At 37.7% G+C, this 14,420-nt stretch overlaps 1 protein-coding gene across 1 annotated transcript; it reads right to left on the bottom strand.

Moving 5' to 3' along the window:
- Positions 1-658: 658 nt before the first annotated feature.
- LOC147395441 (polyadenylation and cleavage factor homolog 4-like) lies at positions 659-12,494 on the bottom strand. Its single transcript, XM_086450290.1, has 6 exons — positions 11,625-12,494; positions 9,907-10,008; positions 9,452-9,712; positions 5,846-6,301; positions 1,809-3,632; positions 659-1,141 (listed from the first exon to the last, which is right to left on the bottom strand). Exons 1-6 carry the CDS (start codon positions 12,021-12,023, stop codon positions 1,124-1,126), a joined length of 3,060 nt encoding a protein of 1,019 aa, XP_086306416.1. The 5' UTR covers positions 12,024-12,494; the 3' UTR covers positions 659-1,123.
- Between the last annotated feature and the right edge of the window lie 1,926 nt (positions 12,495-14,420).

Below are 14,420 nucleotides of genomic sequence, written 5' to 3'. Positions count from 1 at the left end.
TTTACTTATCCAAGTAGACTTGTGGGTATTCCAGTCAAAACTTGATTTATTATGAGTTTTCCACTCAAAACTCAATGACCATTTAAGTCAAGTCAAGTTTTAAAACTATGATTAGAGCTGGTAACATATAAATTCCATCGAGTCAAGTTTTAAAACTATGATTAGAGCTGGTAACATAAATTCCAATTTGATTATCGATGTACTCCCAATCTGAACCTATGATAAGAGCTAAATAACGTGATCCAATTCTTGTGAGAAATTTAATGTCCATATTTTGGTCTTGAAAAACATATAAATGAAAGTCTTTTGGAAGAAAATTTATAATTTGAGTGATGTTTTAATCTCATAAGAAGAACACACTCAGATTAAGCCAAGTGTGACGTCTAAGATTAGGTCTAAAGACTTTATTTTGTTCCATCTAAAGACTTTATTTTGTTCCATCGTCTGAATTTGAAAAACACAAATTATAATAACCAGATCAATTAGGCCAAAAAAACTCTTCTTTCACCCAACAAGTGATTAAAAAACAGAGAATTTCACATCAAAATTGTAACTGTTCAAACCTACAAATATAACAGCAATCGAAAAGTGAAAAGAGACCAATAATTAAATCCATTCTTTGTCTTCTAAAATGACACTATTTAAACCAAAATTTATACAAATTCATTGGTTCTTGTCAATATTTGATGATACAAATGTTAAATCTCATGATTTTGTCAGATATTTGATTTCAATCAAAGAAAATGTCAGAATATTCGAAAGAAAATGTCAGAATATTCGATGCACTACAAGTCTAGAGAGGGGCTGTATTTTAAGTTTCAAGCATAAACCCACTTCAACAAGGGAAACATAACCAACATATAAACCAAAATAGAGAAGAAAACCGAAGGGCGAACTATCTTTGGATACATCCTCTTCATTTTTTTTTTTCCTTTCAATGGTGAAAAAAAGAGTAACAGTTGATGGGGGATGACACAGCCCCCAACCCCATTCTCAGGCATGGGTCAGTAAGCCTGATGAACGACATGCCAACACACAAGTGTTATATAAGTTGATCTGGAGTTGGCTCATCAGCTTTTATCGATTGTAGTACAACAAATTGTGCACATTTCACTTTTGAGCATCATCCATCCATCTGTTCCTGCAAAAGCAATAACCAAAGAAATGATCATCAGACAATTTTTTTATGGGAAGGAAGGATATCAAACATCCACAGAACAAATACTGAGTCTGCTTCCCAGAATTTCAACCCAATTGTACAGCAGAGACAACAGTCTCTTGGGAGTTCTTTGGCAATAACTGTGGATTTTGGAGGGAAACGATTGAGGTGATGATCTATTAGATCCAAGACTTCATTATTTGGTCAGTTATCCCTTTTTTTAGGAATCCCATTAGAATTGCCATTGTCACACACTGCTACAACATAAAGAGTAGCACAACAAAGCTAGCCAATGTGAAAGGCATTTGAAGAATAGAAATGTTGAGCTTAACATGTCTGCACGGCCAAGCTGTCCCTGACGTGCAAAGGATAAGGACCCACATTGGGATGGGTCTCAACAAGGAAATCTCCTACATTCTTCTCGACGAACAGAAAGGAATTTGATGAATGTCGGGGGGAAATCTAGAACCAAATGGTAAAGATAATCCAAATTAGGTTAAATTTTAGCCAAGATTTTCTAGTTGGACCCATCAAATGGCGGCTCCAATCCCTCTGATGAACACTATGCATGTGGCACAGTTAAGTCAGGATGAAGATCAGCCATGCAAACATTCTTCCCTACATATCCTCAAGAAGGACAGAAGAGTACCGGTTTAATGTTTTTGGACAGTCCCAAGTCAGAGACTGAAGTTGGTGATGCACAATTGGCATGCACGATGGGACCCAGAGAAGCACACCCATCAGTAGTTCCAATATCACCATCCACAGCTGGGAGACTCATATACGTCGCTCCTTTGTACATCCATTCATCCCTGTCGTGACTATAAAAATCTTCAAACGGCTCCCCACATAAAATGCATACACACTGGCTTTCATCAGCAGGGACCACTGGTTCGCTCTTTTCTGCCGTCTCGACCAAGGGTCCAGACGAAGACCCTTCATTCCCAGCAACCCAAACACCCAAACTTGGATACCATCTCCTTGAAAGCGTCTTTGAAGCATGCCACTCCAAATGTAGATCAAGTTGTTCTTGAAATTTAAGTCGATGGCCACATATGCTGCACTTATATGGAAGATCATCAAAGAGATCACTAATCACAGATGGATGAGATTCCCGTATTATTTCCGGCTTAAACTCAATACCTATGAGATTCTTCATCTCTACCTTCATGGGTTTAGACACAGTAGAGGTAATCTTAGCAGCAGATCCTTTGATTAGGGGATCATTCCCCGATGATGTAGAGATGGTTGATGATGGTGATGATGGATTTGAAGAAACTGACTTGGGAACAGGGCTCTGTTTCGGGAGCCGACTAGCCACCTGGGGAGAAGTAAGAGTTGGCACCTCCTTTGATGGTGAAGATATCAAACCTTTTGCAACTAACGTACTCAACAGACTTGACAATGGATTTGGCACAGCACTAGCTACATTAGACATCTGTGATGATGTGGCACTTATTAGAGATGAGGCAGGAGGAGGGCCGGGTGGTAGTGGAGGCAGTGCAGCTGTTCTCTGAGGATGTGTTGAGAGAGATGAAGTGCTACCTAAGGGAGCTGGAGTGGCCATTGGAGCGGATGATGTTGCAAGCTGAGTGGGAGGTCCTCTTGGCAGGGGGTGCTGAATACTCAAATGAGATGGCAACACCCCCGAGTCCTTAAAACTCGGGTTGGGTAAGCCAGCAGTTACTGAATTACTAGAGAGTAGTCCACTTTTCATAATTGCAGCCAACAAATTACCCGTGCTAGGTTGTCCTGGGGCATCCAAACCGGGGGCAGAGTGTCCCATTATTGGGGGAGATCCAGAAATTGAGGGTTGGGGCAATGGTTTCAGGGTCTGACTGGATGGTAGAGACTGTGTGGGCTCTAAATGTAACTGCTGTGAGAAGGGACCAGGATGCCGTAGTTGAGGAAACGAGGCCTGTATATGTTGAGGGGGTTGTGACTTAATATGATTTTGAGGCCTGACAGGTAAAGAAGAATCTTGAGGAAGTTGACCATAAGGAGCTTGACTCAAGTTTCCAGGAAGGTGAGATGTTTTTTGACCAGGTTGAGATGACTGAATTCGTAGATGGTCTTTTTCAGTAAAACTGTGATGTCGTTGTTGCCCCGAAAACCCACCAGATCCTGATACTCTGTCCACCATAGATCCAAAATTTGGAATGCTAACAACAGATGGCCCCGTAAGAGTTTCAAATCCAGTCCTGCCCAGAGATGAAGAATTTAGGCTTGTTGATGAACCATTGAAAGAGGTAGGATGGCCTTCTGAATGACCCGAAATTCTTGAAGTTATGCTTATATGCTTCAAACCATCCACTGATCGTGGTTCTTGCGATGGCCAAATTGATGTTGTTCGATGCCCAAATGAAGCTTGCTCTCTCTGTGCAATGGATAATGAATCAGAGGAAGTTTCTGTATAAATTCTTGACCCAATATCATGCTCCCCATGAGCTTGTGGGAGGTGATCCTCAATCTCCTGCACGCAGCAAACACAAATCAGTTAGCAAGGTTAAGAAGCCTAACACAAATGGTGCACAAGTATGCAACCTTACTTTTGTATGGTCCAATCTACACAACAATAACATTGAGCACTTAGAGATTTTCTTTAGCCATGTCAATGTGTCCGTATCAGACATGCAGGATTATGTTATAGTATTTCAAAAAAATTCTGAACCTGGGCATTGTCTGTCTTCAACAATATTTGTATTATATAAACACAAACGTATATGACCATTCACAAAATAGGATTCAAGTTGATGACCCAAATAGTTGGAAGAAGACATTGTCAATGATGACGAAAAAACACACACACACATATATATATATGTATGTGTATATGTTAAACTGTAAAAATTAGAAGAAAAAAAATCTATGCTTGTGAGGGTTCATTTATCACAATATGTATGCATGAACATGCATAAAAAGACTATACAATCTGGCTGTGATATACTTGTGCCCAAAAACAGGTTAATCCACTTTGTCTAAGTTGTACGAGTCAACTTACAAAATTAAGTGGAAAAATTAAATCATCTTCCTATTCAGTCACCCATGCACACGGCAGTATGGAAAGAGATGAATAATCGTTGGCATACATTGGAAAACATGTAAAGAATAACATACATTAAAAAAAAGACCTTAGATACATGCATTTGCCAATCAGCAAATCATATTGGCCAAGTAAACACACCCACGGCGCAAACATGGACAATACAACCATCCAATGAACCAATCTTTCAGAAGGTTCAAATTCACATGTCAACAAATTGGATGGTTGCAGTCATCCAACCGCATTGACCAGCGAGATTTCAAATATAAAACTCAGAAGGTCCCCATACCCACGTTTTCCATTTTCCCAAAGCAACCAATTTTGCAACAAGTAGTGCATTTACATTGGTGTCTAATGTTGTTAAAATCATAGGATTCAAACCAAATCATACAAAACCTGAATTGTATACCATGCATGAGTTGTGCTTCCTTCTGAATTGTAGGGTCCATATTTCAATCATATAGCACAATCATATATGTTAAGATACTAAATAAATCATAGGCTTAATTTTTATGTTTCTTGGAGGGGATGCAGTCTGTTATATACCTTTCATTTTTCATTGGTAAAAAGATTTTATTAAAGATGGTGAAAGTAGACACAGGCCGACGAGGCCACCATTGCCAGCAGCAAAACTAGTAGCGTAAGCCCCACCCTTTTACATAAATATTCCTATTTGAACATAATCTTCAACAAACTAAAAAAAAAAAAACACCCTTGAACATTAAACACCAGAAATACAATAAAACCAAGATGCTTCTGGAGTGATTTTTATGTTTCTTGGAGGGGATGGAGTCTGTAATGTACCCTTTTTTCAGTAAAAAAGATTTTATTAAAGATGATGAAAGTAGACGAGGGACGATAAGGCCACCATTAGGCAACAACAAAACTAGTAGCACTTACCCCGCCCTTTTACGTAAATATTCCTATCTAAACACAATCTTTAAAGAAAACTAAACCCAAGAGACCAATGATAACCTCTTGAAGTGAAGTGAAGTGAACAACTCCAAATCTTGATACAAAGTTAAGAGTCTTGCTGGAATGACCTCAAGCTTGGACCTCACATCGCACACCCTGACGTGAAAGTAGATAGGAACCATAGATGCTTTTTCACTTGTATCTCGAGGAAAGTATCTATGGTTCCCATACACTTTCACGTCAGGGTGTGCGATGTGAGGTCCAATCTTGAGATCACTTCAGCATTATTCCGAAGTAAAAGTATCATTCATGTTTTTCTGAGTGTGGAAGAAAATATTTTTTAATATATGGTTCAATGATTTTTACCCAATTCCACTCCTTAAATTATATGAGATTTGGTTTTAGACAAACATTGCTGGTGATATGAGGAAAATATTTTTGAATATGGTCCAAGAATTTGTATCCAACTCCACTACTTAATTATATGAGATTTGGTGTTTGACAAATATTGCTGGTGATTACCCAATGTTTCTTCTAAAATTTAATCAGTTGTTCAAGACAATCAAGGTGTCAAAAGAACAATACCCCCCACAGTGCTTTTTTTATAGACACAGAATACATTTATTTCACCACCAAATGACTTCTCCAATCTCCAATCAATAAAAAGTAAGCAATGTTTTCTACGAGATGACTAGAAACTGATTTCCAAAAAGCCTATAGAAGCTCACCAGTTTTTCTGCATCATCAGTACTCCAACCATCTGCACTTGAGCTATCAGGGCCCCCATGATCTGTCAATCTGGAGTTCATATCATCCCATATGTACTCCTCTTCCTCAGAGTTCTTCCAGCTCTTATTCATCCCTCTGCTGCCTCTATTTCCAACATCCGTTGGTTGCAGCTGAGAAAGAACTTGTGCAGATTTGGGAGCTCGGTATTTTGAGAATCCATCCTGTGTGTCAAAAGCATTCCTGCGGCCAATGTTTGTTTCTGCAGCATTGCTGCCAGATCCATACGAAGGCTTGTCAAGTCCATCTTGTTCATTAACCCTTTCATAGTCTCTTCCAATTACCAGGTCTGAATGTCTTGAGAGATCAGAACCAGATTCAAGATATTCATATCCTGCACTACTTTTCTTCTCATGAACAGGTTCACTCGATGCTTCTCTTTGAGAAAGTCTAGGATCCTGCAAATTTCAAAACATGTTATGGCCGATTGGAAAGAGAGATAAGAATTGCCCAAGCAGGTAAATGTGCTAGTGGGCCTCTCTTCATCCCTCAAGAAGTCTAAACATAACCAAAGAAAAAGGAATAAAGTCTAAAATACTGTATGGCTTCTTCCAATGAAAAAATAAATGAACTCATGAAAAATGGAGTGACTCAACATGACAAACTCCACAAACAGATGCATCCACTAAAAATCCCAGACAGAATTATTTTATTTTATTTTATTTTTTTATGGAATGATTGAACTACTTGGGGTTCAACTGCTGATGAAATATTGCCATCCAAAATTTAAATAGTCTGAAATTCATGTTAATAATAAACATGGAAATTGTACATAAATATGATGCAAAGATAATTTCTTAGTCAAAATCCATTTTACATGAGATCTTTATCTTTACATTAAGTCTGATGAGTGCTCAGATAACTGTAAGTCGCCATATATGCTTATCATATGCACAGTATATGGAAAACATCGCAACCCTGACATAACATCAATTGTGTTTGGACAAGGTGCTCGGCCCAGATGGTTTCACTTTAGGCTTCTTCAAATCTTGCTAGGAAACAATGAAAAAAGATTTGTTGGCCGTCTTGGTTTATTTTTATGATCACGGTGTTCTAGATCTTGGCTCAAACTGCACTTTCGTTGCCTTGTTACCTAAGAAGGTGGGGGTGGAAAACATGACGAATCTTAGACCAATTAGTTTGGTCGGGGCTACATACAAAATTATTTCAAAGTTGTTGGCAACGAGGATGAAGGAAGTGATGTCTCGTAACATTGGGTCAAATCAAGGGGCTTTTGTGAGCAGAAGACAGATTTTGGATGGGGTCATTGTAACGAATGAATGTTTAGATTTGAGGGTGAAATCCCGCGAGCCGGGAAAGTTGTGTAAGATAGACTTGAGAAAGCATATGATCAAGTTAGTTGGAGTTGTTTGAGATATTTGTTGGGCCAGATGGGTTTTGGTCTTAGGTGGATCTATTGGGTGATGAAGTGTGTTTCTTCTACTTCCCTTTCGATTCTCATTAATGGTTCTCCTAAATAGTTCTTTCAAAGTTCTAGAGGGTTGCGGCAAGGCAACCTGCTTTCTCCCTTCTTGTTCTTAGTGGTGGCCATGGCTTTGGGAAGGATAATTGGAAAGGCTGTGGAGAATGGACACTTGGGAGGCTTTCGTCCTAGTGTTGGGGCACCATTGGTTACCTAGTTGCAATTCGCAAATGACACATTGGTTTCTTGGATGCGGGTTTAAATCAGGTTAGATTCCTTGGTGGATTCTTGTGTTGCTTTGAAGTCGTTTCTGGTTTGCCTGTGAATTTAAGTAAAACCAAGGTATTTCCAGTTGGTCATGTGTTGGATGTGGAGGTGTTAGCGGCTACATTGGGTTATCATGCAAGGTCTCTTCCCACTTATCTGGGCTTACATTTGGGTGCGCCTTACAAGAGAAAAAGAATTTGGGAACCAGTGATTGAGAAGATTGAGTACATGGCAAGCTAATTACCTTTCTAAAGGTGGTGAACTTACGTCGATCAAGATGGTTTTGTGCAGCATTATAATCTATTATCTTTCTTTTTTCTCGATCCCTAGGAGCGTGGAGTCAAGATTGGAAAAATCGTTGAGAAACTTTCTTTGGCATGACAAGGAAAAAACCAAACTACATTTGGTTAGTTGGAAAAATGTGTGCACTTTAAAGAGGTTGGGGGGTCTTGGTTTCAAGAATTTAGGGAATTTGAACGGAGCATTGTTAAGAAAGCGGCTTTGGAGGTTTGAGGTGGAACGTGAAGGTTTATGGCAAAGAGTTATAGCGGCTAAATTTGGGGAGGACATTTTTGGGTGGGACAGCTAAAATCCTTACGGATGCGGAGTGTGGAAAGTCATTATAAGATTCTTCCTCAATTTAGAAAGAGGGTCACTTTCAAGGTTGGAAGGGGGACCAAAGTAAGATTTTGGGAAGATTCATGAAGCGCAGTGGGTCCTTTGAAGATTAGATTTCACTTGTTGTATACAGCATCAAGAAAAAAGAACCTTCCTATTGCAAGTTTTCATGTGTTGGAAGAAGGTATCGAAGGGTGGGATTTGGGTTTAAGGAGGATGTTGAATGATTGGGAGTTACCAGAGATCACAAAATTGATTGGTATTCTTGATTTAGTATCAGGGGAGCCGAGTGGAGAAAATGTGAGAGCTTGAGCTCTCAATAATAAAGGTTTGTTCTCGGTAAGGGAGTTTTATAATGATTTGGCTATGGGAGAAGATCCTAATTTTCCATTTGTTGTTGTGTGGTGTCCAAAGATGGCTTTCTATGTTTGGAAAGCTGTGAAGGAAAGGATTCTAATGATTGATCAGTTGAGGAGAAGGGTTTCTATGGCCCGAATATTTGTTGTATGTGTTTGGCAAACGAAGAGATGACTAATCACTTTCTTCTAAATTGCGAGATGGCTATGGATGTATGGACCCACTACTTTTCGTTGTTCGGGATAGGTTCCTATCTACCGAGATAGGTTAGAGAAGTCTTTAGTGAATGGACCCAATTGGGGATGAGTTTCTGTAATTCAAAGACTTTGGAGTTTAACTCCTTTTGCGATTTTGTGGAGCATTTGGAAATAAAGAAATGCTCAAGTGTTTGATCGGAGGACTCAATCAATCCTAGAGTTAGTTTTATCGGTTCTAGGGTTACTCTTTTTTTGGTGTAAGATTTTCAAAGAGTTTAAAGGGGTGTTCTTTGAGGACTTCATAGTCCATTGGGATAGTATTTGTAATATTTCATAATAGTTGCTCTTTGTCTTCTCTTTTCTAGGGTTGGTCATCTCGACCTTCCCTTTCTTTTGTATTTTCCATTCCAATATCTATCCAAAATAATAATAATAATAATAATAATAATAATAAGGAATTCAAATCCTAGGCATTCCCAAGCCCAGTACAGTAATTTATACTTTTGGGTGTCAACCCAGGCATACTAAATGAACCAAATAGGACTTTGAAAAGGTGGATTCATCAACAAAAGAGAATAAATAAAGGAAAGAGATGTATATAAAATTAATTAAGCAAAATGTGCTTATCATATAGAATACATGGGACATGACTGCGCGTATGAACTTAAATGTAGAACTTCAGTTACCTTGTTTGACTGCTGAAGGCGCTGCCTTGCCTCTAAATATTTGGGATTTACATGAATGCTATTTGGTGGTCGTTGTGACTGAGAATCAGGCCTAGATGTTGTAGCCCCAGAAGATGAACCATTGACGGCAGCTGAGAAACCAAGCTCTTTTTCAATCATCTGAAGAGAGGCAGGAGGGAATACCCCTTTCCAAGTCCCAAAAAGATGCCGCATACCAGAATGTATTGAAGCGTCAACTTGTCTATATGCCTTGCAGAACACCTATAAAAATAACCTATTTAGCTATCAAGAAACATCTAAAAACAATAAAAGGCCACCAAACAATAAATGACACAACAAAGATACGTGGTGTTCAGCAATATTCCTTATCATACACATTAGACATACATAAAGCATATACATTTCTTCAGGAATGACTTGGCAAGTCATAGTACAAGCAGATTGAAGAATCTAACCTCAGGTAGTTTGGCAGCAAAGCATTTAATATAATCTCTCCCAATATTCTTTACGATACTATCCAAAAGATATAGAGACGGTAACTTCTGCTCACTAGGAACCTACAAATCAATTGCAAGATCAGTTAAAACACATCTTACAAACACCGAGTGGGATAGACAAAATATGGATGATAACAAACTCCCGTATAAAATAAATAAATAAAAAGAATTTGGCAATTTAATTAATGTTTCGGAAGCTTGTAAATGCTCATTGACAATGATGGATGGACCCTTTGAACATCTCCACAAGACAATCCATCCCCATATAGAACAAATAGTATTACTGGGAGGGGACCCCTCAAAGCATATTAAAGGCCCATAAGCTCACTAGTTACAAATCAAACTTTCTGGGAGAGTACATAATATAAGCTTTAGTCAACACTCTAATCGAGTACTAATATCAGTTGCAAGAAACTAGGAAATGCCCATAAAATGCCTGTCCAGTAACATCCAAGAAAGCAAAGAAAATATCATGAAAGTGAATCTACAAATGATAAGAACAGAATTGTTAGCCCACTGAGGGCTAAATCATTTTTATGAACTTGCCCTCCCCCAGAAATATGACTATTAATTATATTCAATGTAACCAATCTGGATCACAATTACAAAGTCCCCTTCGAATTCAATCAGTGACATGGTTACAATCATAAAGACGGCAATTTACATTCAAGTTTCTTTTAGCTTACCAAAATTTTAAAAACAAAAATGAGGGTCATCCTCCTGATATTAATTCAGTCAATAATCTTAAGAAGAAGTAGACAGATTGAGTGCAATCATAAAACATGAATCCCAGTGATTATTGCAACCTTATTTATCAGAAACTGTTACAGGTTAAGCATAGAAGGGCGGGCAGGAAGTAGAAGGAGAAATTTTAAGACATGAAGCCTCATCGAATCAAAAGATTCAGACGAAAGAACAACCTCACAAGTGGAGATTATTATACAACCACGGGCTTACTTCAGAATAAAAGTTTGTGCAAAGAGGTTGCATATAACTATACAGTTTTTCATTGATACGTTTGGCCTTAATTCTCATCTTCATTATTGTAAATTCTCTTAAAAAAATTTCATCTTTGTAATGGTTAACATGGCACTTCAAAGTACTGAAACTAACATAAAGACCACAAATGGAGACTCAAGTAAGTGCCAATTTGGGCTCACATCTCAAGTTAATACTACAATTTTCTGAATATTTACTGAAACACTGAAATTCTATTGTACAAACAAACACTATTTCCAGTACTGCAATTGAATAATCTTTGAAAGTGTTCCTCCAATTTGAAATACATCAAAGTGTTGTCTTTCCAACTTAAAGTGCAAATTAGTATGGTAATCAGATAAGAATCCATTAATGCAAATACACCCAAAACCTTGATTGTTCCATCAAAGCACTTTCTATTAAAAGGGATGCTTTGAAATGCATCAAACTGATCTCTTTCCAACTCAAAGTGCAAATTTGTATAGGAACCGATCAGAACCAATTAACGCAAACTTAAGTCTGGATTATTCCATTGAGTCTTAGACCCAAAAAAAAACATAGATCAAAGCACTTAATACTAACAGGGATGCTTCTTTAATTATTATTTTTTCTCTTTTTCTTTTACAACACTAAGATAAGAAACACACTAACAGTTACAGTCGAAGACAATAAACAAGAACATCATGATCCGTGTTCACCTCGAGGATATTTTCACAAATAATGGCAGCAATCCACTTTGCTGCGTGAAGGTTCTCGCCAGCAATAATCGTTAGGTTTGTAATAATTGGCTTCGAATTGAATGTCAGCTCTGCGAGAGCAGTCTTATATCGACTAACGATCTCTTGATGCTGCTGTTGCTGATGAATTTCGCGGACAGATTCATGTTTCTCCACATTTCTCTCCCTCTCGTTTGTTCTAAATCTTGAAGCTTGAGTTCCAGTTGCAGAAATCGCACCAGAAGCAACTCTCTGAGGAAACAAACGCTCTCGATCAATGACACCATTCGAACCACGATCGATACCATCATCCAATCTAGGTTTCTTCAAACCTGGCTCTCTCGATCTATCTATGGATCTACGAGAACCCTCCATTTCCATCACCCAAAAAAAAAACTAACCTTAACCCTAATTTATGTTACAAAGACATTATCGGATAAAAAATAAAATTTCAAAAACCCAAAACCTAAAATAAGTGGTCAAGATTGAAAAAAGGGGGCTTCAGAAATTCGAAACCCTAAAAATACAATAACATAATGAGATTTAAATAGAAACAATAAATATGATTACTAATACAAGAATTCGCAACTTGGAAGATAAAAATCGTAATTTTAAGGGGGGATTCGATTGGATTTGATTTGAAACGAGATCAAAAGAGTGGTTTTGTATATGAAGTTGTTTGGCTCCTATAAGCTTCTTTGAATCAAGAATCGTCTTCGAACGCGAGCGATACAATTTAGCTTTCTCTCTCTAATCTCCAGAGCTCTCTGTTTCTAAACTCACACACAGTTTGTGTGAAACGAATAGAATTTTGAGATCCATCGATCTTGCGCTACTCATATGTTGACACGGAACTTTGCTGTTTATCTAAAAACAAAAAGTTTGATATCGTGCCTTGTGCACATTGGATCATAAAAATAAATAAAATATATCAAGTAGGCCGTCAACACCAAATTTTGGATTCCAAAATAAAATATCAACCGACGTGGCATATGCGTAAAAAATCTATTTTCGCTTTAAGATATGTTTGATTGCATGGAAAGTAACTTTCCATGAAATTTGAAATCGATGGAAAAATAGTAGTGAAAAATAGGTAGGGTTGGAAAATCAAATTCCATTATTTGATTTTATTTAGATAAAATCATAGAAAAAAATATGAAAAAAAAAGAAGAAGACAAGATGAGGAGGAAGAGGGAGGGGGGAGGATGTGGCGGTGGAGACAGCAACGGAGATGGTAGTGGTGGTGGCAGTAGGCACGATGACGATTGTAACGATGGAGGTAAGTGAGGAAGAAGAAGGGAGAACGTGATGGTGATAGTGACAACGACGGAGGTAAGTGAGGAAGAAGATGATGAGGATGATGGAGGGAAAACGTGATGGTTGTGGTAGCGGAGGAGGTGAGGGATGGAAAAGAAGAGATAGAGAGAGAGAGAGAAGGTGACTGGAGATGGTGATGATAGAAACGGAGACGGTGATGATGATGACGACGAAGTTAGTGTAATGGTGGTGGTGGTGGTGGTAGGAAAGAAAAAGATATGAGTGGAGAATGATTGGGGATAGAAAATATGGGTAGATTTCACTTTTCCACCCATATGGGTAGGAAAGTGAAATCCATGTTTTTGTGGACTTTTTGATTGGGGTGGAAAATGAATTTTCATGTGCAATCAATCACTTGAAAAATGTCATTTTCCATTGAAATTGATTTTCCACCATATTTTCCATGTGCAATCAAACATACCCTTGGTGGATTTTGTGTAAAATGACTTGAAAATAATACTAAGTTGATGTAGCAAATGCATATAACTATAGATTTTTTCCTTGTGTAATCTGAAAAAAAAGAACTATGATTTTGTGCACTTGCCATGTCAACTGAGTACAATTTTTCAAATCAGAAAAATACCGATTCTTTTTTTGAGTGATTCTATGAGGTTAGGTGGATTTTGTATATTTTTTAAAGTTGGTTTATTAATATTCTTTCAAAAATGCCCCCATCTTAACATTTAAGTTCTATATAAGTAGGGTCATTTTGATGAATAAAAAAATCAAGAATTTCTCAATGAATAATTTTCAAACGAGTCATGATAATCTAACACCCAGCTTTGACATACGTCCCCTAACACGAGATTCACTAGAAAAATGATCTATGGTTCTATGATGGGGACGTAAATCAAAGGGACGTCATAAAATCATCATTCTTTTCAAAAGTACAAAAAAATCATTTTTACTATATAATTTTCAAAACCACCCTTTAGTTAATATTTTAAATCATAAATAAACTCTTACAAGGCATGAGTTTGCACTTTGCACATGCCACCTTCTAATTACTATTATAATGAGAGAAGGTGGAGTCGAAGTGGTTATACACCAAAATTTAGATTCCAAAAATACCTCCACCTCAATATTTAAACTTAACATAATCAAAGTAGGCTTGTCAACGGATATGTATGCGATCGAATAGTACTATATCCGAATTTGAATCTGAAAAAAAACAATACTATCCGAATTCAAATTCGAATTCGATCGAATATCCCTAACAAACATTTGAATTCAAATCCAAAAAATATATCGGATATCCGATCCGATAAAAAATCTTATAAAATACCATCGTCTTCAATCTGTCGGAGTTCGCACAGTCAAAAGCCATAGATTTCCTTCGAAAAATCACTCCTACTGATTCAGATCGGGGAAAGAGAGTGAGTGAATATGTACCGGTATTCTTGTCGGCCAGAGAAGACATATCGGAGTTCGCACAGTCGAAACTCGAAACCCACAGATTTC

The sequence above is a fragment of the Akebia trifoliata genome, chromosome 8, assembly GCF_017979445.1.
Source record: "Akebia trifoliata isolate Shusen 1 chromosome 8, ASM1797944v1, whole genome shotgun sequence".
NCBI classification, from domain to species: Eukaryota; Viridiplantae; Streptophyta; class Magnoliopsida; order Ranunculales; family Lardizabalaceae; genus Akebia; species Akebia trifoliata.
This window is presented reverse-complemented; position numbering and strand designations above follow the sequence as displayed.